Source organism: Hypanus sabinus, chromosome 10 (genome assembly GCF_030144855.1).
Source record: "Hypanus sabinus isolate sHypSab1 chromosome 10, sHypSab1.hap1, whole genome shotgun sequence".
Classification (NCBI taxonomy): domain Eukaryota; kingdom Metazoa; phylum Chordata; class Chondrichthyes; order Myliobatiformes; family Dasyatidae; genus Hypanus; species Hypanus sabinus.
This window is the reverse complement of record NC_082715.1, coordinates 128,738,829-128,766,709: the sequence shown is the minus strand read 5'-3', so window position 1 is coordinate 128,766,709 and position 27,881 is coordinate 128,738,829. Positions and strand designations below refer to the sequence as shown.

Genomic DNA, 27,881 nt, shown 5'->3' with positions numbered 1-27,881 from the left:
TCTGTGAAAGAAGCCATGTCTTGGGCATCCCTGAGCTTTGCTTTGTATCTTTTTCCCATTATTCCCGTCAGCAAGGAGTGATTCTGAAAGTGCTCGTACCCCTGTTTCATCGATCCTGTGACACTAGGTTTGCTATTTCATTCTAGGGGGATTGGCAAGCTATTGCATTATTGTCAATTAGGATCATATATTTTAAAATACAGATTTTTTTTTTTCTTTGTTGATTGTGGGATCTTGCAGTGCACAAATTGACCAGGTGTTCCACATTCACAACGGTGACTGATCTTGAGAATGGCTTTGACCTTGGATTGTCTTGATGTTATAAAAGGCACCCTGAAGGCTAAATATGTTGCTTTTTGAGGTGCACGTCTGATAGTTTCAGCAGTTGCTGGAATCCTTGCTGTGTTTTGTATAAGTGGCAGATTGCATTCTTGGTTTGCCAAATTGTAAGTCAGATCACCCAGAAACAAGTCAAAATTAATTGTACAATCGATTTGTTCTATGTTGGGTATTTTGTATGATCTCCAAGGGAGTGGAGGGACACCATTTCTGGAACACAATCTACGAACGGGATCTGTAGTGAGATTAAGATTGATTTTCGTTGTGCTGAGAAGCTCTTGAGATTTTGCAGGAAGCTTTAAGTGGTCAGTTTTGGTCTGAAATGGTCACCTGGACAGGAGTGCCCTGTGCACCAATCTTATCACATGTTGCCCTAGTAGGCTCAGACGTCTATTGGCCTGCTATCATGTATGCTGACAAGGGACCTACAGCGGGCTTGTGGCAGGCACCTTCCACGAGACCTATACCCAAAAATTGATGTGGTTTCCAAAAGCACTATAAGAATACCTCTATCTTTCTCCGATGCTATTGTAAAGGAGGTAGAATTGTGATCACTATCTCCAGAATGCTTTCCCACTGAGAGATCTGACACCTGACCAGGTTCATTTCTCAATACCAAATCAAGTACAGCCTCTCCTCTGTAGGCTTATCTACATACTGTATCAAGAAACTTTTCTGAGCACACTTAACAAACTCCACCCCATCTAAACCCCTCTCTCTAGAGAGATGCCAATTGATATTCAGGAAATTAAAATCTTCCACCACGACAACTCTATTATTATTATTATTATTATTATTATTATTCAGGATCTGCTTCCCTTTCTGCTCCTTGATATCCCTGTTATTATTGGGCAGCCTATAAAAACACCCAGTAGAGTTAATGACCCCTTCCTGTTCCCAACCTCCACCCACAGAGACTCCATAGATAATCCTTCCATGACGTCCTCCTTTTCTGCATCTGTGACACTATCTCTGATCAACAGTGCCAAGCCCCCACCTCTTTTGCCTCCCTCCCTGTCCTTTCTGAAACATCTAAAACCTGGCACTTCCTGCCCCTGTTGCCATCCACGTCTCTGTAATGGCCACCACATCATAGCTCCAAGTACCGATCCACGCTCTAAGCTCATTCGCTTTGTGCTGCTTGTGTTAAAATAGACACATCTCAAACCGTTGATCTGAGCACGTCCCTTCTCTATCACCTGCCTGTCCTCCCTCTCGCACTGTCTCCAAGCTTTCTCTGTCTGTGAGCCAACAGCCTCTTCCCCAGTCTCTTCAGTTCGGTTCCCAACCCCCAACAATTCTAGTTTAAAATCTTCCCAGAAGCCTTGTGAAACCTCCCTGCCAGGATATGGGTCCCCCTGGGATTCAAGTACAACCTGTCCCTTTTGTACAGGTCATACCTGCCCCAAAAGAGGTCTCAATGATCCAGAAATCTGAATCCCTGCCCCCGCTCCAATCCCTCAGCCACACATTTATCCTCCACCTCACTGTCCACCATACTTACTATCACGTGGCACAGGCAGTAATCCCGAGGTTACTACCTTTGTGGTCCTGCTTCTCAACTTCCTTCCTAACTCCCTGTAGTCTGTTTTCAGGACCTCTTCCCTTTTCCTGCCTAAGTTGTTGGTGCCAATATGTACCATGACCTCTGGCTGATCTCTCTCCCACTGCAGGATATCTTGGACGCAATCCGAAACATCCCGGACCCTGGCACCTGGGAGGCAAACTACCATCTGTGTTTCTTTCCTGTGCCCACAGAATCACCTGTCTGACCCCCTAATTATAGAGTCCCCTGTCACTGCTGCCATCCTCTTCCTTCCCCTACCCTTCTGAGCCACACGGCCAGACTCTGTGCCAGAGGCACGGCCACTGTTGCTTCCCCCAGGTAGGCTGTCTCCTCCCCCCCCCCCCACCCCCCCAACAGGAGTACTTATTGTCAAGGGGGACAGCCACAGTGTACTCTCTAGTACCTGACTCTTCTCTTCCCCCCCCCCCCCCTTCCTCTTCCTGACTGACCCACCTGTCTGTCTCCCGAGGCCCCGGTGTGACCTCCTGCCTATAACTCCTCTCAATCATCTCCTCACTCTCCCTGACCAGACGAAGGTCATCGAGTTGCAGCTCCAGTTCCCTAACATGGTCCCTTAGGAGCTGCAGCTCGACACACTGGGTGCAGATATGGTCGTCCTGGAACCAAGGAATATTGTTTGCATCTGTGTGTGTTGGGTGTGGGAAAGAAATTTAAGAGGGTGTATGGCTGTATTGGGCTCAAGCGTATGTTCTTGTGGCACCTAGAGCAACTTGGCATTTGGAGGACACCCAGCTGGACTTTTCCAATTCCCACATCACCCCTTCTATCCCACTCCCAATGAAATGTTTGTTGTGTGATCCAAATTCTCCATTAGACTGAAACGATTACAGGATGAACTCTCAGAAAGCAAGCGTGTGAATATCACTTGAAAGTCATGTTGCGTTGTCTTTCCCGTTTATTGTTTTAAGCCGGCGAGGTGATTGAAGTTCTGTTCTTGGAAAGGATTTTGCATTGCGTGTGTCAGTGAAGAGATGCACGTCACTACGCAATGGCGCTCACACATGACTTTTCAGACTCTGTACTGTAAAGATTTTTTTTCTTTGTTTATTTGCCTTTGGTGTTTCAAGGGACAGCAGGAGTCTGTCGCTCTGAAGACTGTGTATCCACCAGGCTCTGACAGTCTTCTAGCTGCAAAGAGGAAGCAGTTTGCACCCCCACCAGTTGCCCCTTTTTGTGTACACCAACACAATGTGAAGCTTGTTCTTCGTTTCTTTCTGGAAGAATGCACAACACTTTGAGGTTGGCCACAGTGGAGCCTGAAGTGGAGTGCTTGTACTGGTGGGATGATCTGATCTGCCTGTGGGGTAGACTGAGTATGCTCAGAGCCTCAGTACAGGGGGCATTGGTCTGAAAGAGGCAACTATTAGCTTGCGTCTTGCTATTGGATTTAACAGGAACATGTACAGTATCTTACCTACTGACTATGTATGGACCACATTCGTAAAGCCAGGAGTAATGCTGCACAATCTGCTTACAGGATGACACAACATTAGTGATCCCTCTGGGAGCGAGCCTTTTGCCAGAGCGGTTGCTTAGGGGCCTGGCTAGCACAAACACTGGAGGAGATCCAAGCTCGAGGAGGGTTCCCCACAACCCCTCAGAAAACTAAAGGCTCCTGTGATTTCACTGAAATGCTCCCTGCAGTTATTTTGTATTGTAGCATGGTGGTGTTGATGGCCCATTCGGGTTTTTTTTCACTAGGTTGGGTACTGGGGGCTTGATGGGGGCAGTGCACTGTGGAATGAAGGAAAGGGCATTTGTATCAAAGGGTGTCTCAGTTGCTCCTTTCGAGTGAGTACTAACTGTTGAAGCATATTAGTTTTGCAAGCCCTTCAACCTAAACTCATTTATGCGGACCTTCCTAAACTAGTTCCATTTGATCCATATCCTAAACCTTGCCTCTCCATAAACCTGTTCAAATGCCTCTGGCAGCTCTTCCCATGTATCCACGTTAATCTCTGGGGGGTGGGGGGAGTCTTCCTTCTCTGGTCCTCTTGCCTTCTGTTTGTGCCTTTTAGTTTTAGACTTCCTTACCCTAGGGGAAAAGACCTTATCAATGCCATTGAGTATTTTTATAAACCTCCAGTCTCTCCATATAATTCAAACCCTTCAGTCCCAGCAACATATGAGAAACTTGTCTGTACACTTCGCTTAATACGTTCTCCTGCATTCTTCTCTCTGAGAGCCCTGGTGTGTCTGGTTCATAGGTGCCTTGACCTTGCTGAGATATTACCACAAGCTGCTGGCTCACTTTTTCTGCCCAGCTCTGCCATCCTAGTGGATTGTGAATCTGCAAATCATAAACACAAGGAAGTCTGCAGATGCTGGAAATCCAAAGCAACGCACACAAACTTTGCATTTGCAACTCTGCTGAGTTCCTCTGGCATTTTGTGTGCTTTGCTTTGGGTTGTGGGTCTCTTTCTCTCAAGACATGATCGTTATCCCTTCTATGGGTATATTTATTTTCTGTTAATGTTTTCCTGGAGCTTGTCATTCTCAAACCAATTTTACAGTGAAACTTTGATCAGTTTAGGCAATGTAGAGAGTCTAGATATGGGGCTTGGTAGACTGAAACTGACTTAAGTTGAGCCTTCTTTGTAGGTCCCTTCTCTGATTTGACATTGGTTTTTCTTCTGACCATGTTGAGGGAGATGACAGATTGGGTAATGACAATCTTCAACTGCACTTCTTATGGTGCAAGTAAGATGTTTCAGCAATTTTCTCTGAAGATGACTATCTTGAAGGATCAAAATCATGGCAAAATTTCATACTTTGCAATGAGGATCCTCTTCACTGTGGAACGCCAGAAATTTGAGACAAAAGTGAGTGTAGTTGCTGTCGCTAAGGAGAAGGTGTGGGGGAAAGCTGGACCAGATGGCCTACATTCTAGGGTTCTGCAAGAGGTGGATGAAGAGATTGTAAAGGTATTGGTAATGATTTTTCAATGATCACTAGATTCTGGAGGGCTTGAATATTACCAATGTCACTCTACTTTTTGAAAAGGGAGAGAGGCAAAAGAAAGGAAATTATAGGCCAGTTAGCCTGACTTCAATGGTTGGGAAGATGTTGGAGCCCATTATTAAGGATGAGGTTTCTGGGTATTTGGAGACACATTGTAAAATAGGCCAAAGTCAGTATGGTGTCCTTAAGGAGAAACCTTGCCTGACATTCTGTTGACATCCTTTGAGGAAGCAGAGTAGGCAAAGGAGTCTGTGGATGTTTTATAGTTGGGATTTTCGATAAGGTGCTGCACATAAGGCTGCTTAACAAGATTTGAACCCAGGAAAGACACTAGATAGGCTGACTGGCAGGAGGCAAAGAATGGGAATAAAGGGGACCTTTTCTGGTGGACTGCAGTGATTAGTGGTGTTCTAAAGGCATCAATGTTGGGACCTCTTTGCATTTTATGTAAATTATTTGGATGACGGAATTGATGGCTTTGTGGCCAAGTTTGTGGATGATACGAAGATGGGTGGATGAGCAGGTAGTGCTGAGGAAACAGGGACTCTGCAGAAGGACTTGGACAGATTGGGAGAATGGGCAAAGAAGCAGCAGATGGAATATAGTGTAGGGAATTTTATGGTCATAAGCTTTGATAGAAGGGATAAAGGCGTAGACTATTTTCTAAATTCAGAAAATCAGAGGTGCAAAGGGACTTGGGAGTCATGTGCAGGATTCCCTAAAGATTAACTTGCAGATTGAGTCGATGGTAAGCAAGTGGAATGCAATGGTAATGTTCATTTCAAGGGGACTAGATACGAGAGCAGAGATATGATGCTGAGGCTTTAAGCTATTAGTCAGTCCACACTATTGTTGAGCAGTTTTGGGTCCCTTATGTAAGAAATGCTGGTCCAGAGGAGGTTCATGAGAATAATTCCAGGAATGAAAGGATTAATGTGCGAGGAACGTTTGCTTCTGGGCCTGTACTCACTGGAGTTTAAGAATGAGAGGGGATCTCATTGAAATCTATCAAATATTGAAAGGGCTAGATAACTTCCTGGATGTGGAGAAGATGCTTCCTATAGTGGGTGTGTCTAAGATCAGGGGACACAGTCTCAGATAGAAGGACATCCATGTAGAACAAAGATGAGAAGATATTAAATCAACCATGATGAAGTGGCAGATCAGACTCGATGTGCCAAATGGCTGAATTCTGCTCCTATGTCTTACAGGCTTATTAAATTCTGTTTTGACTAATTATATTGAATGTTCATTAAATTCCCAATCTGTAGCTGTAAGAGAGGCTCAGAAGAGAAGAAGATAGAAAATGGTAGTTTTTTTAATCTTCTGTAAATTCTGAATAAAAGTTTTATTTTCCATTAAACTTTTCTGGAGAACCTTGTCTGTCTTGATGGAGTTTGCCAACACGTTAAAGCACAATATCTGCCCTATCCACGGTTTCTATCTATCCTTCTCTAACCTGATCTTGTGAAATGTTTGCATTTTGCCTGTCAGGCAGTTGCCTAGTTCCTCTTCCTGCGAGGAACGGACACCAGGTCTTGTTTGCACACAGCCGCTGCTGTGGCCAATTGCGGAGTTTGGTGAACAGAACCCTAGTCATATGGGCAGTTCAGTACTGCTGACTGTTTGAAAAGCAGGCTCTTATTTTTCCAAAATGTATATCTCATCTGTTTTTGAATTGATGCTCTCTGAAGTATAGCTTGTGGTATGATGAGCACGACAGGCATTCCCCTGTCAGTGGCCATGTACAAGACTTGTGTTCAAATGCTAATAGTTGCCTGTTTACTTTGGCTTCAAAATAGCATATTTTCACAGGATTATATAATATCTGCTCGGTTTGCACAATTCCTTTCACCACTCACGAGTGCTGACTGCAAGGCCAGTCTTTACTGCCCTCAAACTGAATGACTTGGCAGTAAAGAGGCAATTCTGTTGCTTCAACAACCGCAGAAACTGGGATGTGAAACAACTGAAGTGCCTGAACATCCGTGGGAGGAAAGGGATTGTTGACGTCTTTGCTTTCGACCCAACCCGTGGGCAATTTCTTTCCTTCCACAGATGCTGCTTGACTGTCCAACCAGCGCGTCATTTGTTGCTCCATTGCTCTGCGCTGTAGGTGTTTGTAACTTTTGGTTAGGCCACATCCGGAGTACTGCGTATAGGTCAGGCCGCCCCTCTGTAGAAAAGATGTCGAATGCTCTGCAGAGGGTCCAGAAGAGGTTTAGCAGGATGCTGCCTGGTTTAGAGGGCAAGTGCTATATCATGAGAGGCTGAATAAACTTGTGTTGTTTCCTGCAGAGCGGTGGAGGCTGAAGTTTAAACGATGATGAGTACTGTAGATAGAATCTTTTTCCCAGGGTAGAAATGAGGTACATTGAAGGTGGGGTGGGGGGGGGGTAGGTCCAAAGGGGATGTGAGGGGGTATGTTTTGTTTTACTTGTGGATACCTGGAATGCACTTTCTGGTACAGCGGTAGAGGCTTTTAAGGCATGTGAATGTGAGAAAGCTTGAGGGGTGTGGACTATGGGGGGGGGGGGTGGGGGACTAGTTTCTGGAGGTTTTTGATTTGCTACTTAGCTGGTTCAGTACAATATTGTGTACCAAGGACCTGTTCCTGTGCTGTACTGTTGGACAGAACATTAGTCTCATGGTCATATTTGCTGAGGCTGTCTTTTGAAACTGCTTCAGTCAGCTAATTCACTTTGCACGTTCCTTGTTCATTTCCCAAGGAGTCTCAGGACTTCTCATGCCACAGACATCGCATTCTGTGGTTTAGACAAACCATACAAGGAACTATGAGACAGAGTGAATTGACATTCCACCAGGCAATTCCAACCAGTGCTGTTTGGTTGTCTGTCATTAAATGAGTTTTTTTTTAAAGGGTATGTTTTTTTTAATTGGCAAACAGCCCATTCTGATTCATTGACCAAGTTAGTTCAAGCCTTTTTGGTTTATTTCCACTTCCGGTGATGATTTTCATGTTTGCTTCTGAAAATGGGTGTAATATTTGAAAAGCATTTGGCTCAAAGGATAAGGAGGATCGCACTGAAATTTACTGAATACTGGGAGGGCTGGAGTTGGCATGAAGAAGACGTTTCCATTAGTAGGAGAGTTTGGGATGCAAGGGCAGGCACAGTGTCAGAATCAAAGTTCAGATGGGGAGTAATTTCTTTAGACAGAGGGTGGTAAATCTACAGAATTTGCAGCCACAGAGGGTAATGGAGGGTATATTTAAGACAGAGATTGATAGGTTCTTGATTGATGAAAGGGTTTAGGGTTATGGGGAGAAGGTGGGTAAAAGATGTTGGAGGGGGGAAATTGCCCTAATTGAATGGGAAATCGGCTTCTGGGCTGAATGGTCTAATTGTACTCCTGTATCTTATGGTGTAAGAGGAAAAAAAGCAGGTTAAAGTCGCATGGAGTCTGTTTCTGTGCTGCAATGTTCTATAGAGTGATGCCAAGGTTTTGTGGGGGACTGCAGTGAAGTTTCCACCTTCATTCAGACTTGCTTTCTTCCACAATTGATTTTACCTTTGTAACTGATTTCAAACATGTCACTTTCAAGTATCCCTTTCTAAATTAATATTATAAATTAAGTAAAGCGAATTATTTGTTCCTCAAAAGCTATAATTTACTTGACATTCAAAGAGCCCAGCATAAACCCCCTTGACAGATGTACAAGTTGAAACAAGGTCTCATCAGTGTTAAAGCGTTACAGAAATATCTCTGGTGTTTGTCCATTAATTTTCAGATTAATTGAATTAGTTTTTTGAAAACTTGCTGGTTTAGAATTGAACTCTACATCTGGGAGATGTTCTTCAGTCAGCGACGTACGCTCCTCAAGTCTACTCCTCAATTGCCATCTATACATTGCAGATGATAAAACTAAACACATGATGCTGGGAATCCTGAGTAACACACACAATGCTGGAGGAACTCAGCAGGCCAGGTGGCATCCATGGAGATGAATAAACAGTCGATGTTTTGGGCTGTTTGTCTTGCAAATGATGAACTTGTAGCTCTCTGCTGTTTCACATCCCTCTGCTGGCATGCTCCTGCTTGTATGCATCCTTTCCCAGTTCTATAGACTGGTCCTCCAATTCCTGACCTTCCAGACCATCCCATTTCCCCCTTCCTCAACCTCCCAACATTTCACCCTTTCTTTGGTAATCCCTCAAGGTCGGAGATGACTTGTTTCTTCAATGCATCTGGTAATTTGCCATTGGCCTCCTGAGAGTTCAGGCATACAAATGGTTTGTAAAGCCTGCTGATGTAATTGGGTCCGCTGAGGACATTGTGCTGGGAGGGAGCACTGACATTGTTTTCATGTTTCTGGCCAGTGGAGATTCTACGATACAGAATTGCCAGCACCTCTCCAGTGCTTTAGGGCATTGGCTGTAGGGGGAATCGATGCCTTGGAAGCATATGGGTGGGAAGGGAAACACCCCTGCATGGTAGAACATGTGATTTGATTTGTATGGAAAAACCAATGCCCTAGAAAGGAAAATACTACAAAAAGCAGTGTATACAGCCCAGTCCATGACAGGTGAAGCCCTCCCTACCGTTGAGCACATCTACAGGTAATGCTGTTGTGTGAAAGCAGCGTCCATGATCCAGGACTCTTCTCACTGTTGCCATCAGGGAAGTTGCACAGGAATCTCAGGATTTACACCACCACATTCTGGAGCAGTTGTTACTCCTTGAACCAGAGTAGATACTCACCCCAACTCTGAATTGATTCCACACACAAAGACTCCACGCTACCAAGGACTCATGTTCTCTGTTTATTATTTATTTGTTGTTTTTATGTTTACTTTTTGTATTTGCACAAACGGTTGAGATCTTTTGTGTTTTTTTTTGTGTTTACTTGAATGCCTACAAAAAATTAAATCTTTGGGCTGTGTATGGTGTTTGAAATCAGTTGCAAAAGTGACAAAAGCTAAAAGCAAGTTCTGGAAGTAATAAATTTACATTGAACTTTGGCCACTGGTGACGAAAGGGCTGGGACTTTTCAGGAGGTCAACACTCCTGATGATTTGTAAACATGGGGAGGAGAAAAAACAGAGGGTTTTGAAAGCAATATAACAAGTAACACAATACTTAACCCAGTGCCACTATAGGCCATCAAGAACATAAAGATGCCTTTTTGATGTTGCAGTTTGATGTCTGCTGCGAGGATGTGCTTACTATAGGGAGTAAATGTAATTTCATCTTTTTTAGTGGTCTTGATATGAAGAAGCTAACGTGTTTTTTTTTTGAATTAATACTTTTAATGATCTGAAACGAGAGGGGAGTTGTCACTTGGCACATGAGATGACCTTCTGGAGGTCATATCCGGACCGCTGGTACTTTCCTAGATCGCAGGTCTTGATTGCCACTGACCAGGACCTCAGCTGATTCTTGTTTCATCCAGAACTTCTGTTTGGGGAAAGACCAAATGCTTTTGTGTGTGGACACACTTGTCCACAACTCTTTTTTTTATAAAGTCTGCAACAACCGTTACATATTCATTCAGGTCCACGGAGTCCTTGAACGTGTCTCAAGTCTACTGACACCTAGCAAGCCCATAGCTGCTGCTCCTGACTTCCTTGACCACGGTGATATCCTTGGCTCCAGTGCCTTTCTCTTTGGTCTGCCTACATGCAGGTGGGAAGAGGCCAACCAGATGATCAGATTTCCCAAAATGCAGTTGTGGAATAGAACAGTAGGCATTCTCTTGATGGTGGCCAAGTTGGATCCTCTGCAGCAAGTAACGTACTGATGGTAGTTGGGCAGAGTTTTCTTCAAGCTAGCCTGATTTGAAGTCCCCGGCAAGGATGTGGAAGGTGCCAAGGTGGCCCAGTTCTTGCTAATCGTGGCACACAATCCAGGGTGTGTTCGCTTGGTATCTGCTTTGGCGCAATATGTAAACTGCAGCCCGGATCACAGCAGAGAACTCTCTGCTATGTGGTATGTTCCCAAGTTCAGAAATACAGCTGGTGCTGTCCTTTTACTAGGGCAGTCACCTGTTCATTTTCACACTAAATGTAAGCTTGGATCTTTGTTAATGATTATTTTTAATGACCATCTGTTTTAATAACCATAACACCACATAAAATGACTGAAATTAATCATCATCTGTAGACATTTGGAATGGGACAGGTGCATCTGCTGTAAAGGCATTAAAAAAACACAAAGAAAAAGGATGCAAAGTTGTAATTATGATTTTCTTTGAACAGCTATCATTCTGTGGGTTAGCATCTTCACCTTCAAATCTTTGTTTTTGCAAGCTATTAAGCAATTTAAATAGAGCCAGAGTAATTTGGATAAGAAACAGGAGTTGGTGAGCCCATCTGGAGTGGCTCGGCTATGTTAGGTTCTTCTGTGACCATGTGGGTTTCCCTTGGGTGCTTGGTTTCATCTGAAAAGCCTGCTAGCTGGTTAATGGCTGCTGTAAATTACTCCTCAGTGTAGTATCTCTATTTCCTGAGGTGACTGAGGTCCTTTAACATCTGCTAGCCGAGGCTGAGGATGTTCTGTGAGTTTATGGTGGCCAGTGCTATCATGTTTGCTGTTGTGTGCTGGGGCAGCAGGCTGAGGGTAGCAGACACCAACAGAATCAACAAACTCATTCGTAAGGCCAGTGATGTTGTTGGGGTGGAACTGGACTCTCTGATGGTGGTCTCTGAAAAGAGGATGCTGTCCAAGTTGCATGCCATCTTGGACAATGTCTCCCATCCACTCCACAATGTACTGGTTAGGCACAGGAGTACGTTCAGCCAGAGACTCATTCCACTGAGATGTAACACTGAGCGTCATAGGAAGTCATTCCTACCCGTGACCATCAAACTTTACAACTCCTCCCTCGGAGTGTCAGACACCCTGAGCCAATAGGCTGGTCCTGGACTAATTTCCACTGGGCATGATTAACTTATTATTTAATTATTTATGGTTTTATATTGCTATATTTCTGCACTATTCTTGGTCGGTGCAGATGTAATGAAACCCAATTTTCCTCGGGATCAATAAAGTATGTCTGTCCGTGATGAAAGATACAATGTGAAATTGATGGCCTTGTGAAAGAAAATCTGTTGCAAAGAAAAGGTATCTCTGTTGTGGGACACTGGATCTCTGAAGCGGGCCTTTGTCGGGGAAGATGCAGCTCACAAAACTGTTGTAAACTGATTAATGTTTCATTCATAGCTTGAGAGCATCATGAGGATGTGGTAAAGGGCTATTCAAAACAGGTTTCCTATTTTGCAGTAAATTTGACTTGATTCCATCTCCTGCCCCAGAAATGGGAGTGGTTCTGGTATACTGGATTCAAATCTACACTTGGAGCATTGTCAAAACTCATCTTAGAGGCCCAAGAGCATTCTGCAGGTTGTCTCTAAAATGCTCCCCTTTCTGCAACAGGATATCCAGGATATCTAACTTATCAAGAAGTGCAGAGTTTTAGGTTCTCCTTCCAAATTTGTGCACTTCACTCAAAAGCCACTCAATTACCCTAATCACAAGAAGAACAGTTTCTCTTGCATCACTCATGTCAATCACCTTGAGGAGCAGCTGGAGAACATTCAGTGTTGTTTCATCAGCGGTCTATTTTTCAACACGAAAATCAAAAGAATCTACAGCTGCAGGAAGCCTAGAATAAAACTACCGTGTTGGAAATGTTCAGCAGCCGAGGCCACATCAGCAAGATAAGGAAAGAGTTTTAAGCTCTTGGGTGTTGTCAGTTCTCTTTTTTTTTAACGTTTCCAAATTACTGTTCCAGTGGCGCGTAATAGAAGCACAAGATAGCGGTCGCTGGATCTGTGTAAGTTCCAAGGCTCCATTCAGACGGGCACCTGAGTCACCAAGCAGCAGACTAGTTCAGAAGGCAGTCCACCGCTCCCCTCTCCCTACCTATTGCCCGCCTACTGTTAGCCGCCACACTCTCACAATGAGGACTGTTGTAAAAATGTGGTTTTTTTAAAAAAATTTTAGCCATTTGCTGCAGCTGAAAATACGTTTTCCAGAGCTATTTTTTTTGTACCCCTGGTCCCTTCTGAAAGAGCGGTGTTCACAAAGTGAAGTCTTGCTTAGATGTACTTGCTGAGACAGCTGTTGGGGAGCTGGGTATGTCGTCAATCCCCTCACTCGCCTTGGAGTTGGTGCTGAGAAGATCCTCTTGATTCCACCCCACCCCCACCGGTAACTCCTGATGGGAAGGTGTTGGCTACTGAGGAAAGGTTGAGTGGATTTGGTCAGTAGAGGAATGAAGTGATCTCATTGAAACGTAAGATTTCGTGGGAGCTAGACAAGATGATGCTGTAAAGGATCTTTTTGTTTTATGGGAAATAAGGTCAGTTATTTTAAGTGAGAAGGAACATCTCTCCAAGGGCATGTACTTCCATCCCGGAAAGGTGTAGAGCTAGAGTGAAAACACACATTTTTTGAACCCTGGAGAAATCGTGCAGGAAAGTACTATTGAAGCTGATGACAATGACAAAGGAAAGCAGGCTTGAAGGCTAATGACATTGGCAATAAAGACTTCATCCCTTCTGGAACATTCCAAGTGTGTCACAGCAAATGACACTCTTCAAAAGGTTAAGAAACCTAGCAACCAGTTTGGAGAGGGCACAATTTCAATGTTTGCAATTAACGTTTGGGATTACAGGCAGAACAGGACTACATTTCTGCAAAATTGCCTCATTCATGACAAAAAAAAAGGGTTTATTTTGTACCTCATCCAAACTACAGTTCAGGGACCAATGGTAGTGTAGCGGCTAGTGAGACACTGTTACAGTTTGGGGTGTTAGAGTTCAGCATTCAATCCCAGCAAGGAGTTTCCACATTCTCCCCCATGGAATGTGTGAGTTTCCTCCGCGCTCTCCATTTTCTAATCATAGTCCAAAGATGTACCAGCTCATAAGTTAACTTCCCTTGCCCGCCTGGCTCTATCGGCCAATCATCTCCTCACCAGGACCCACTTATCACTTGTCATCAATAGCCCTAAAGCCACCCTCACCTCTGTAAACTGACGCGCTCTCTCCTCTTCTCTCAGACCAAGTGATTCCCACCCTGAATGCTGAGTTCCAGCAGTAGCTTGTTTAATTCCAGATTCCAGCTTCTGCAGCCTCTTAGACTTCTAGCATTCTGAACAAATCCTCGACTGATCCTCGGGATATCAGAATATTCTGTCCCACAGAAGCAGTCCAGTGATCGTTTATTAATAGGTACAGTTTGAACACTGAGCCAGGCCAGGTTTCCAATTTGCTTGCACGTAGATGCATAGATCAGATGGCTTTTGTTTGAGCAAGGCTTATTTTTAGCGTGATAATCAAATTGCCAAAATAAATCGTAATAAAGAGTTGGAAACTGGCCCTATCACCCAACCTACCCACTCTGACCAAGGTGACCCTCTAAACCTCTTATTCACGTACCTGTCCAGACGTTTTAATTGAACTTTGGAAGTTTATACTTTATAGCAACGTTCCATGTGAATTTTTAAAAATTATTTCCTTCACATTAAACCTCTTGTTCAGACTCCCTTGCCCTGGGGTAACAGGTGGTGACCAGTCACCTTATCTACACTCCATGATTTTATGTACATCCTTCAAGGTCATCTCTTGCCCTCCTGCCCCGATGGTAGTGAATTGTCTCACTCTGGCTACCCCTTTATGAATGGGATATGTAGACTTTGGAAAGGGTACAGACTAGGTTAACCACGGTGCTGGGGGGGTGGGGCGGGGGTGAGCTGGGACCTGTCAGAACAGGCCATTCGGCCCACTGTGTTGTGCTAAAAAGCAAATCAAAGGCACCCAAACACAACTCCCTCCTATCTGCACAATGCCCTTACCCCCCGCCCCATCTTCCTCGCATCCAAATGTGTCTCAGACGCCTCTAACACATTTGCCTCTGTTGTAAAGTTGTAACAAAACCTCTGACTTTTGAACTCAATGATGGACTAATAATGGGGAAAAAAGAGCCAAGCGTTCCCTACGCCTTCGTAAGCACCTTACCGGCCTGTGCAGCCACTTTCCAGGGGCTGTGAACTTGGATCCCGAGATCTCTCTGCTCAGCAGCCCTTTTAAGGGCCTTGCATTTTGATGGTCAACCTTGCAGGCGTTCGGTCAATCTTCACCCCGGGTAGAAATGTGAAACCCTCGAATACCTGTATTTCAGATGGGGAGGGGGTGGGGGTGGGTAGGGGGTGGCAGGGGGCAAGTTTGTTTCAGTGATGGGGTAGGTGGGTGTCTGGCTTGGACTTCTGAGTGGATGGTCATTGATAAAACGGGCCCCAGAAAACCAAATGGCCAACTTCTGCTTCTATTTTCTTTAAGGTTACATAGAACATAGAATAGTACAGCATATTACAGGCCCTTCAGCCCACAATGTTGTGCCGACCCTCAAACCCTGCCTCCCATATAACCCGCCCCACCTTAAATTCCTCCATATACCTGTCTAGTAGTCTCTTAAACTTCACTAGTGTATCTAGTTAATGTTGACTCTGACTTAACTACTTCTGGCATTGCAGTAAAGTCCAAGTGGGCCGAAATTGAGGAACTGCTTTCGATGTTGGCAAGGATGTCAATAGTTGAACCAGCGCACAGATAGTTGAATCTGAGATTCTTGGAAACTTCCACTGACGTATTAATAAGTAACAGCAACAGCTTTTCAGTTAGTCCTATAAACTGTATCTGTAACAAGCTGTCCTTATGTTGACCATCTCTTTAAGTGCATGGTGAAGTGTGGTGAGGTATAATCTTGAAATGGAAGCTTTAAGCTGAGATAGCAACTCAAAAGGATCACCTTTAATTTGATGTCTTTTGATCTGAATGTGGAGCAATGATACTGATAAACAGTGTCCCTGGGACTTTGACCAACATGATAACAAGAAGGAAGTCCGTTTATAGATTAAACCAGCCCGTGGCTCCAGCCCGTGTATGCCCAGCACTTCCCACGCCCCCTTCTACTGCACCCCTCTCCCGCCCCCTCGCACGTATCGCAGAGCTACGAATTATTTGCAGAATTGCCCATCCTTCAGTAGAACTGCAGCCTGCTTGCCCATGTCGGCCTTCTCACCAGCGGCAGGGTTGCCGCAGTCCAGTCCTTAGGTTAACACGTCACGGTCGTCTGCTCTTTGTTTAAATATTGGCTTTGAAAAGTTTTTAGCTCTGGGATTCAGAAAAGGCAACAGACAAACCTGGACACTTTGGAAATAATTCGGAAGATGTTCATCTCAGGTGGTGGTCGGTAGTTGAGTTATTCCCAAATCTTGGCAACTTATTCGCACGCGTTTCATCACTGCACAGGGAGACATTGTCAGTGTGCTGTGGGTGGTGGTGTGTCCTCTGAATGTTTGGCCGCCTTATATTTATCAGTCAGTTGGTTGGGGCAAACTTTTGATGGAGACCGAATCCTCGTCCAGATCACCTTGGCTGGTGTACAGCACTTGGAGAGTAGACTCTACACTGCAGGTTTTTCAATGTTATATGGATGTCCTTGTTTCTGTTGTCGGATGTTTCTACACATTTACCTCCCAATTAAGGTTGATGTGAATGTGCACAGATGAACGGAACTGGTACACAGTAAACTGATGGATCGTGCATTAATTTCTAAACCCCCACCGCTGTGCTCTGCCTTGGTTTTATATCAGGAGAATGTGGCAGCTTTAACGGACTCCACCTTTTATGCCTTTCAATCACCCTTTCTATTCCCGTTTCAGTCCTGTGATCAGCTGAGTTGATGCATTTACTGGTCCCATGACTCTGTGTTCTCTGTTTCAACCCTGAGTCCTAGTCGTACAACTCAGAAACGGGCCCTTCTAGTCCCCGAGTCTATACCACACCCATTAAACTCACTGCAATTTGATCCCCTTTATTCTCTCCCCATTTCTCTACCCCAGTAATCAATCCAGATTCTAGCGCAAGGGACAGTTTGCAATGGCTACTTTATCTACATCTGTGGGAGGTTGGCAGAAACTGTGGGGAGCTGATGTGTGCGGTCGGTGGGTGGGTGGGGTGGGTGTAGGTTGCAGGAAAATACCCTATGAGTCAGCATAGAATTGATGGGGCAAAGTAGCCTCCTTTGTATGGAAGTCGCAATACAAAACTGCTGCGTTGGTCTGTGTTCAGGGTGGAACCGTATCTCGTGCAGGAAACCTCAAAAGGGTTCTGGCTGTCCGATTTGAAGATGCAAAAATTCCTAGTACTTGATTGAATCATTTCCTCCTACATCAGGGGTTCCTAAAGTTTTATACATTGACCCCTTCCATTAACTGAGGGGCCTGTGGCCGTGGCCTCAAGGTTGGGGAACCCCTGCAGTCTAGACCATGGACAATAGACCTGATGTCTCTTAGTTGGTTAGGACTTGCCATCTCTTGGCGAAGGGGTCAGAACTAAGTTCAGGGTGGATGTCTAAAATGGTTCAGATGATGCTGACAGTGGGTGAAAGGAGGTTGATAAAGAGGATGGGACAAGGGTCGCAGTGAGAAGTTACGAGAGTGGATTTGTCAACTCCCTGAGGAATGGAGTGGGACTGGGATTGAGCGAGGGCTGAGGACGGTAGGGGATGTGGTGGTGGAGGAGGGTCAGTTTGAAGAGTGGTAGTTGTGAAGGGAGGGCTGACATGGGAAGTGATGGGAGCGGAGGGAATGGCGCAGACAAGGAATTGCTCTGTGCACTGGCCATCAGGGAGGCCACGAAATGAATCTGAGGTGGAAAGTGGTCAAAATGGCTTTTGAAGGAAATAAGGTGGTAAAGGAGAGAGGGAGTTGAGCAATGGGCGGTGGAACTTTCACAGCTTGGAGTGCTGTCATTGAGCTAGATGAGATGAAACCCCACCCCCTCCACAACCATACATAGGTAGCTAACACGAACAGACATTTGCAATTACTGAACAGTGTGGAAGCGTGGCATTCCTTGAGTTGCCATAGTAACATCCAGAGACTGCAAAGCATCTGGCCTGCTGCTGTGTGCCTCGTGCCTCCATTTAAAAAGGTTGTCTGTGGGCAATGATTTCTTCTTTTCCCTGGCAGCAGACTATCAGTTTTGTGCGAGTGTTTTATCTGCCAGATCAGCACTTGTGTGCTGTACACATGGTTCCAGACGCTGATGGTTTAGGAATCTGTGCTGCACTCAGCCCTTGAAACTCGACTTACACAAAAGGCATTGTCTACTTGAGTGATGTATTGTCGACTTAATTGCCTTTATTGCTCTGTAGCCTTCTGTACAAGCCATAGAAGTTTTGGCACAGAGGGAATTCATTAAGCCCACAAGCTTGCACTAGCTTCCCAATACATGGCGCTAATTACCCTTTGACCTCCCTAAGCTTTATAATGCCTCATGTTGGTATTGCTACTACATAAATGCAAGTCTTCTATCCTAACGCAGGTTTCACACTGGAACGATACATTTCTCAAGCTATTGTCTGTGTTCTCTTCTTTAATTCCCCTAATAAAAAGTTCTGTTATTTTTCCAACTCAAGTCTACTTTCTATTCTGCATTGTTTGTGCTAACTCAGTGTAACTGTGATTTGTAATGATTGTAGTTTGCATGATCTGTATGCAAAACAGAAACTTTCAATTGTCCTGGAGGATAGTTTTATAACGGAATGTAAAATATTATGTGGCTCAAACATGTAACTTTTCCAAACGTGCTCTGTTCCTGGCTGGGATGGCATGAGACAGGATTGGGGCAACACAGTAGCGTAGTGGTTAGCACTACGCGTTACAGTACAGATTATCTGAGTTCAATTCCCGTCACTGCCTGTAAAGAGACCCTGTGGGTTTCCTCAGGGCATGCCGATTTCCTCCCACAATCCAAAGACCTACCTGCTGGTGATTCGGCTAGGAATTAAATCTGGGTTTGCTGGGTGGCGTGGCTCTAATGCTGTATCTCAATAGGTAAGATTGACCACTGGTACCTGGGAATCGAGTCAAAGGAGAAGCTGGAAACTGGAACAACAAACAATTTGAAAGAAATCAGTGGGTCAGGCAGCATCTGTTAAGGAAGAAAGAATTAACATTCTGGGTGAACCCTACTGAAAGGTTGAAATTCCTCTTTGTACCAAGGCAGCAGGATTGCAGCAGGACTTGGACAAAGTGGAAGAATTGTCAAAATGTGGCAGATGGAATACAGTGTTGGGAAATGTATGATGATGTATTTTGCTGAAAGGAACCATAGTGCAGACTATCTAAATGGGGAGAAAATTCAAACATCAGAGGGACTTGGGAGTCCTCATGCAAAACTCCCAGCATGTTAATTCACAGGTCAAGTCTGTGGTAAAGAAGGCAAATACAATGTTGGCATTTATTTCAAGGTGAGTAGATTATAAATACAATGAGATAATGCTGAAGCTTTTTAAGACGAGGCTGCACTTGGAGTATTGTCAAAAGTTTTGGGCCCTTATCTCAGAAAGGATATATTGTCACTATATCAAAGGACATGATGAGAGGGCAGGTGTATGGGGTTGAATGGGATCCGGGGTCAGCCATGATGAAATGGTGGAGCAGATTTGATGGGCTGAATGGCCTACTTCTGCTCCTATGTCTTATGGTCTTAGAGTGTGTGAGGGGCATTGCTGGGACTGGCAGGGAGAACTTGAGTCTGCACAAATGTCAGTGTCTCACATCATCCCTGGTTGGAAATGATGGTTCCTGCCAAATCCCTCTTTGGGTGCATACACCTTCCCCTGGGGTTTCTCCATGATATTGGGTGCTGCCGGTTTGGACACGTGTAGTATCTGCATTTATTTAGTACGGAGGAGTGTTTGTTTGGCTGGGACGGGGCCCCAATGGAAAGCATCACTGTGGTCGGGTGAACAAAGTCACTGGAGAGATGTGGCTGGTAGAAATGAAAAGTAATCCTGGTTCACCACACTCTCAGACAAGCTGAGAACCTTTTGGAGTCCATGAGGAAGACCAAGATGTCTGCTCAAACCAAGGCTACATTACATTTTATGTGGCGAAGATCAAAGGACGATTCCATATTTACAATGCGTCCACAATGGTCCTTTCACACCTCCTGCTCCGCACCCACACAGCAGACACCCAAATAACAAATTAAAAGCAGCATCATCGGGTCTTTCAATTAACTGTAGTATCTAACAATTAACTTGGCTCACAGTTCTCCAGTGATCCGTTATTCAGAGCTGCGTTTTCGATTTGATCCACAGCTGGTGGCAGAAGTCAGTTCCTGAAGTCATTTGCCATTCGTGCTAGCCACCCCTCCAAAAATTGCTCTAACAAGATCGCGAAGCGTTGCGCAGCATAGTCAGGGTTGCTGTAAATGCCGTTGGAGTAAATGCGTGGCAGAGTGAAAGCTATGTCAGCACAATAAACCAATTTGGAACTCAGTTGTCTTGCCAACAAATGGGTTCTGTAATCTCTGGATAGGATATATGAGCCTCGTTTCGGGTGTAGGCCACATAATTTGTATCAACTCTCAATAGATGGGCAAAGTCTGCAACGGATTCGATAACGATTTTTGTTCGCAGGTAAAAGCAGATAAGCAAGTGGCTGTACTTACTAAGCACTTGAATGTTGGACAGTAGTAGCCATGCAGATCTCCCTCGGAGGGAAATTGGGACCCTCTAGAGAGGGTGCTGCGCACTCAAATCTAGACCCTCTGATATTAAGGTCTGTTTTCATCAATTGATATCTTTTTATAGAATGACCTTCAAATTCGAGAAGAACAAATGTGGCTTTCATTACGCTGCTCACTCTACACATTGTTATAAGACACTTGAATGGATCCTGTCCGCAGTAAAGACAAACTCTTTGATCTCTCAGTCTACCTGGCATTTTATTTATTGACCTGCATTGCATTTCCATGGTAACTAACGCTCTATTCTGCGTTCTGTTCCATTTCCTTTTGTGCTGCCTCTAGGCCACTTGTGTTAGAAGTGATCTGTCTGGATGGCATGCGAACAAAAGCTCTTCACTCCGTATGTGACAACAATAGGCCAATTATAAGTGGCCAGTTGCATACATTGTATCAAGTCAGTACATTTTTTTGGTATAAATTAGCAATACCACTTGTAACCTCTTCGAATGTGCAGGTCCTATTGCATAATTCCATCTCAGAGTAGTTGTGAACCGTGCACTATCTGGAATATATTGTACTTTATTCTAAAGTTCCTCCTTCATATTTTATTTTATTTAGGGCAGATTAGGCCCTTTGTCACCCCAGCCAGCAGCCTCCGACAGCCTTGATTAACTCTAGCTAATCACGGGACAATTTACAACAACCAGTTAACCTACCCAGTACGTCTTTGGGCTGTGGGAGGAAACCCGAGCTCCTGGGGACAAACCCAAGCGTTCCGCAGGGTAGAGACTCCTTACAGAACACTGCTGGAATTAACTCTGAACTCCAGAGTACCCTGGTGTGAAACAGTGGCGCACCAACTGCTACCTTTGTACATCTGTCAAGCTGCTTTCAGTTCAACAAGGAGAGTTTTATTTTTTAAAAAAAGTTAACAGCAGCACATCTAATTGAGCTCTAGTGACCCAAATTCAATCCTGGTCTCCGGTGGCATCTACACAGAATTTGTATGTTCTCCCCATGACTGTGTTGGTGTCCATGTGTCTGATGTTTGTAACCTGCGAAAGACGAGAACCTGGGAATTTAAACCGGTAACGTTTTAGTTATGTAATAGAAAAGTTTTACCGTGCATACGGAGTAGATTTGCCAGTTTCTGATTGTTGTGACACTGGACCAGTAATCCAGAACTCGGGGATGAAAATCCAGGAGAGTTGCCCAAATAGTAGGGCCAAAAAAAATTGGGTAATTTAAATGAGATAATATGGAACAATGATGACACTGAACCAGTCTTTGTGTTGATTTAAGAATCTGTCCAGTTCTCATTTCTTGTATGAGCAATGACCATCGTTGATTTCCGTGAAATTCCGCAAGTGGAATTATGAATCTGATCTGTTAACAGACAGGAAAGCAAATAGAGGTTATCTTCCCTCCGATCATCCAGGCAAAGAAAGATAAAAGAAAAATAGATTATATAAAAAAAACAAACCTCCCTCCCCCCCCCGCTAATGTTGTGAATGGGGAAAAAAAACACATTACCCCCCTCCATTGTGCAGGTCATGGCAAACGCCATGATTACACACGTGAATCCCGTAGCAATTGATCCGAAGTTCCCCCAGCTCCCCCGTAACATGAAAAAAGTATATATAAGAGGAAAAATATCACTACTCGATTAATATTTCTCAAATTTTTACCTTTCTCCCCCTGTATCATATAATTAAAAGTATATTTAAATACTCTTCTGTCCTTATTGTCCATCAACTCACTTCAGTGTCCCCGTCTTCATCTTTAATCTGTTTTACTTTTAAATCTTTACTGTGTCTAGCGAATATTTGGGAATTCTTGTGTAAACTCCTCTGCATCCTGATGATCAGTGGCACAATATAAATTTATAACCCTTTTCCTATAAAACTTTTTTTCGCTGGGTTAAGTTCCTTCTTTCTCTTCAAAAGGTCATAACTTATCAGGATAGAAAAGAACTGTTTTCCCTGCTATCATCAATGGCCCGTTTCTCTTTCTGGCACGCTGGGCAGCCGCCTTCAGGATCTTTTCTTTATCTTGATATCTTAAGCATTTTATCAAGATTGGTCGTGGGTTTTGATCTTAAGGCTCTGTGGACCCTTTCAATTTCAATCAACTGGGTTCCCTCTTCCATTTCCAAATTTTCCGGGATCCATTTTTGAAAAAATTTATTAGATCCTCTCCCTCTATCCCTTCTTTAAGACCAACAATTTTAGTATTATTTCATCAACTAAAATTGTCAAGCTCGTCTATTTTTTCCAACAGTCGTTTTCTTTCTGATGTCCAGGCAAGAATATTATCTTCCTTTTTATTCACTCTATCAATGGTGTCTCCCGTTATTTCTTCCAACTTTTTAACGTCCATTTTCTCCTGTTTTTTCACCATTTTATCAAACAGTCTTCAAATTTTTAATATCTTTTATTATTTTTAATGTTTTTAATTCTTTTAATTCATGCATTATTTGCGCCAAAGCTTCTCTTATGTCTCCAGAATATCTTCCACCTCCAACCTCTTCCTGTTCTTCTTTTACCTCCATCTTCAGCTGTATGTTCCGGAGAATCCGAATCCACCTCGGATTCATTTTCACTTGCACTTCCAATCGTAGCTGGGATTTGTCGTTCAATTGCTCATGTTTGTGCATGCCCTTTCCTGCGTGCACGCCCATTTCCTGTTGTTCCTTCTTGGAGACTGTTGATGTTGCCGCCGATTTCTGTTCTGTATCGCCGGAGGTAAGATGCACTTGAGTCCGAGGCTGCTTCATGGTGGCCGGCCCAGCTTGTACTACCTTCAAAGTAGTAGTTTTCTTCTTTGTCTGTTTAGGAGGCATAGCTAAAGAAAATCCTGAGTAGTTTAAACGTAGTTTTTAAGAAAATATTTACTAACTTTTCTTCACTTAAACATTAATTTATTAGTTTTTTTTTTACGGGAGAGCTGGATTTTCACGTCTCGATCCTACGTCATCATGTGGCGTCCCAAATAGAGGTTATCTTGCACATGGGCACTCGTTTTGGATAGCCATGATTCAGACCGCAACACGTGGCTTTCTGTCTGTCTTGTGTTCTGACGTGTTTAAGAGCAGATTGCAAACTGCTTCCTTGTGTTGATAAGTTCTGTAGATGCAAATATTCATTCCTTTCATCCTCCACCCCTCAATGTATCAGCAGCATTCATGCAAACGCCATCTCTCACCCTTGCCCTTGGTAATGGCCTTTAATTGGCTTGAGTTTTTCTTGAGGTAGATTACACTTTTTAAAAAAAAATGTGTGGACTTGGAGCCTGAGGTTTTGCAGAAACCGAGGTTGTTTGGAAAGCCGTGCGAGGCTCTTTTTTACTTGTGTACCTTGGCACTGACTTCTGAGTCTCGAATCGGGTTTATCATCGGCATGTGACGTGAAATTTGTTAACTTGGCTGCAGCAGTTCAATTCAAAACATAACATAGAAGAGAAAAATAAATAAAATAATAAAATAATCAATTACAGTATACGTATTGAATAGATTAAAAAATGTGCAAAAAAACCCAGAAATACTGTATATTTTTAAAAAGTGAGGTCGTGTCCAAAGATTCAATGTCCATTTAGGAATTGGATGGCAGAGGGGAAGAAGCTGTTCCTGAATCACTGACTGTGTGCCTTCAGGCTTCTGTACCTCCTCCCTGATGGTAACAGTGAGAAAAGGGCATGTCCTGGGTGCTGGGGGTCCTTAATAATGGACGCTGCCTTTCTGAGACACCGCTCCCTGAAGATGTCCTGGCTACTTTGTAGGCTAGTGCCCAAGATGGAGTCGACTAAATTTACAAACCTCTGCAGCTTCTTTCGGTCCTGTGCAGTAGCCCCCTCCCCCCCCATACCAGACAATGATGAAGCCTTTCCGAATGCTCTATTAAAGTTTTTGTGTGTATTTGTTGACATGCCAAATCTCTTAAAACTCTCAATGAAGTATAGCCACTGACTTGCCTTCTTTATCATTACATCAATATATTGGGACCAGGTTAGATCCTCAGAGATCCTGACACCCAGGAACTTGAAGCTGCTCACTCTCTCCACTTCTGATCCCTCTACAAGGATTGGTATGTGTTCCTTCGTCTTACACTTCCTGAAGTCCACAATCAGCTCTTTCGTCTTATTGACATTGAGTGCCAGGTTGTTGCTGCGGCACCATTCCACTAGTTGGCATATCTCACTCTTGTACGCCCTCTCGTCACCACCTGAGATTCTACCAACAATGGCTGCATCATCAGCAAATTTATAGATGGTATTTGAGCTATGCCTAGCCACACAGTCTTGTGTTAATAGAGAGTAGAGCAGTGGGCTATGCACTCACCCTGAGGTACGCCAGTGCTGATCTGCCAGTCGTTTAAAAACGTAAACAGCAGTGTGTCAGCTGCTCCACTGGCCATCATCCAGACCAGTGGCTGAGATTTAACCCAAACCTGAACCACCCTTGCTCTGCATAAGACATGCAGACCCCGTTGATATCTCGGAGATGCACCTTTGACATCACCCCCCCTGCCAACAGCAATGTCTCTACTTCAGTTTCAGACAAGTTAAGATATTGCCAGTTTGAAGTCTCCCCTGACATGTCCAAGGCACTGTCCCTTACCTAGGAAACATTAACCACGTTGATGCTGCCTGACCTGCTGAAAGTTTAGTTTTGCTTCTCTTTATTTCACAATTCCAGCATTTTTCGTTGATTTGGGTGGTTCTTCTACAAGGCAGGATGTCAGGAGATATGTCAGACCATGGCCAGGTGGACAGAGGTAGACAATGGCTTTGCAGACTTAAGATCTGGTTGGGAAGGGAGCTGCAGGATTTGAATCCAGGGTTAGTGGCGGAGAGGGATGCATTTCTGAGTGAGGATAGTGTACAGGGAATGTGCAGGTGATGATCTTCTACCATGCATGCTGTCCTTCTCCTTCAGGGTGAGAGAGGGTGCAGGCTTATTAGGAGCCTGATATTGGAGTGTTGTGTCAGGTTTTCCCGTTATACTGATGCGGTGCTCTTTAGAACTTCTGAGCTGAAAGACCGTGATTGCCCAAGTCATGTGACGTGGCACATGATGATGGTAATGACTGGTGCAGAAGGTCTGAGCTCTGGCAACACTACTGTTATCAAACTTCATCTGTAATCTACCCGAATTTCACGTATTTTATTATGGCATGATGGAGGAAGGCAGTTTAAATGGTTTGGCATCGACCAGATGGGCTGAAGGGCCTGTTACTGTGCAGTACTTTTATTTCTTTTACAGCTGCATCACTTTTTTTTTCCTCTTTAAAAACTGTAGCTTTCTAAAATTGGATCGTGCCTTGGTCAACCTTGGTAATAACGAAACCCAGCCAAAGAAGTTTGAATTAGTATGGCCAAAAGTACTTGCAACGTAACTTTGGAGGGGGGTGTGTTTGTGTTCTGAGCACAGTGTGACTCATCAGTGGGTTTTGTCAGGTGCCATTTTGTTTCAGTGTGTCTGTGGGAGATGTTTATTTGGGCTTGATGTGCACTCTGTTTGCATGCTTTCTGGAGTGTTTCTAGATGCAAAACTGAACATTCTGTTCAGAGAGCCTGCTGCCAGATACCGATTGGAAACTTGCAACTGAGCCAGAAGCTGCAACTTGACTCTGGATCAACAAGCTTATCTTGTCCAGCTAGACTCTTGTTTTCCCACTTCCCTTCCCGCCTCCAGCCCAAACATCAACTGTTTATTCATTTCCATAGATTCCCCGCTGACCTGCTGAGATTTTCCCCTGCATTTTGTGTGTTGCTTTGGGTTGCCAGCATCTGCAGAATATCTCGTATTTGTGGACTCCACCCACTCTGCTGGTGCTGTACTGCCTCTGATGTGGGCCGTGCGCATGGGGAACAAAATGGGGGGCAGTGTACAGTACAGCCCAACCAGCCCAGAAACCTGAGTGACCTGTGGAGTCGGCGATGAAAATGGCCATTTCAGACTGCCCTCAGGTGGCCTCTGCTGGTCAGGTACATCTTACTGGGGGTGGGGGGGGGGTGGGGAGAGAGTGAGGCAAGTATTGGGAACACTTCCACCCAGTGGAGGCCTACAGTTTCATTGTGGAGCTAGGCCTACAGTTTCATTGTGGAGCTAGGCCTACAGTTTTTTTTGCACTAATTTTAAAGAATATATGTGTTTCTTTTTGTAATTTGTAGTATTTTACACTGTACTACAGCCACAAAACAACAGAAGAATTGAAGCTGAAGAAGGAGAGGCAGTCCTATGCAGTAACCATTTTGTCTCCCTTCTCCACAGCATGGGTAGGCTCGGTGTCCGTGGGGATGATTTTCCTCTGCGCCCCCATTGTGAGTGTTTTCACCGACTTGTATGGGTGCAGGAAGACGGCAGTTGCTGGAGCTACTGTGGCTTTCATTGGGCTAATTGGGAGCTCGTTCGTCACGTGAGTTTTCAACTTCAATTCTGTATTTACCGGTGTTTTTGTTGTCTCTATTAAAGTAAACACTTACTTCAAATCTATAAGTTAGCCATCAAGCCCTTATTATATATTTGTAACTCCCCTATCAAGCCCCATAGTTTTTGCTGTCATTCAGTATGATGGTTGATACTATAGCCCTCAAGTCCACTTTCTGACCTCCTTCCTTACTTTTGACTTAAATATATACAAGGATTTTTGCCCTTCAGTTCCCTAAAGAAACATTACTACCCCTTAGAGACCTGTTTCTGTTGCAATGGCTGCCCTCTTGTTTGAGACTCTCTCCTGACAGAATCAATGATCCTATTCAGCCCCCTAAGAATATGGTGTTCCAATAAGATTCACTCTCGTGCTTCTGAACTCGTAACGAGCAGAAAGCTGATCTGTTTAATTTTACCTAGGAAATCTTCTCCATATGCAGGATTGTTCCAGTGAACCGCTTCTGAAATGTCTTCAATTAATCGATATCTTCAGTGCGTCTCTGTACTTTCTCTTGCTGCTGACTTGCAGTAAGACTTCCCTGGCTTTCCACTCTATTCCTCTTGGCACAAGAGCCAACTATTACCCACTGCAACTTAATTCTAGATGTGTGTGTGCCAGGGGTCCTAAATTACAGCCCCAGTTCAATAATACCCTGTATTTTAGACCATGCTCCTCTTAGACCAGGCATGGGCAAACTACGGCCCGCGGGCCATATGCGGCCCATTAAGCTTTTTAATCCGGCCCGCAGAACTTGATGAAATTATATTAATAAACCTTGTTAACGTTTTTTCCCCGCAATTCTGGCGTCTTCCCAATAGATGACGCACTCTATATACATTGACCTTTGAGGTGCAGCGTATTACTCCACATTTGCGCTTTACTTTGTGACCTTGTGGCGACCCATTTCCTGGCCCATCTGAACCGGCTCACAATTAGCCAGCGTTCCGGCTAAGGGAGATAGCCTGCGGGGATTTGCGAGCACAGAGCTCCGCATATTGGCGCGCTCTCACTGTTCTGTCATTGTGCGGGTCGTTGTTGAGTTTTGGCACAGGG

At 44.3% G+C, this 27,881-nt stretch overlaps 1 protein-coding gene across 1 annotated transcript in view; it reads left to right on the top strand.

Annotated features, from left to right (window-relative positions):
* The window catches only part of slc16a10 (solute carrier family 16 member 10), a 77,991-nt gene that overhangs the window by 17,354 nt on the left and 32,756 nt on the right, over nt 1-27,881 (top strand). Inside the window, exon 2 of the mRNA XM_059982933.1 lies at nt 26,669-26,813. Within this exon, the coding sequence (XP_059838916.1) occupies nt 26,669-26,813 (145 nt within the window). The remainder of the gene's footprint in view (nt 1-26,668; nt 26,814-27,881) is intronic.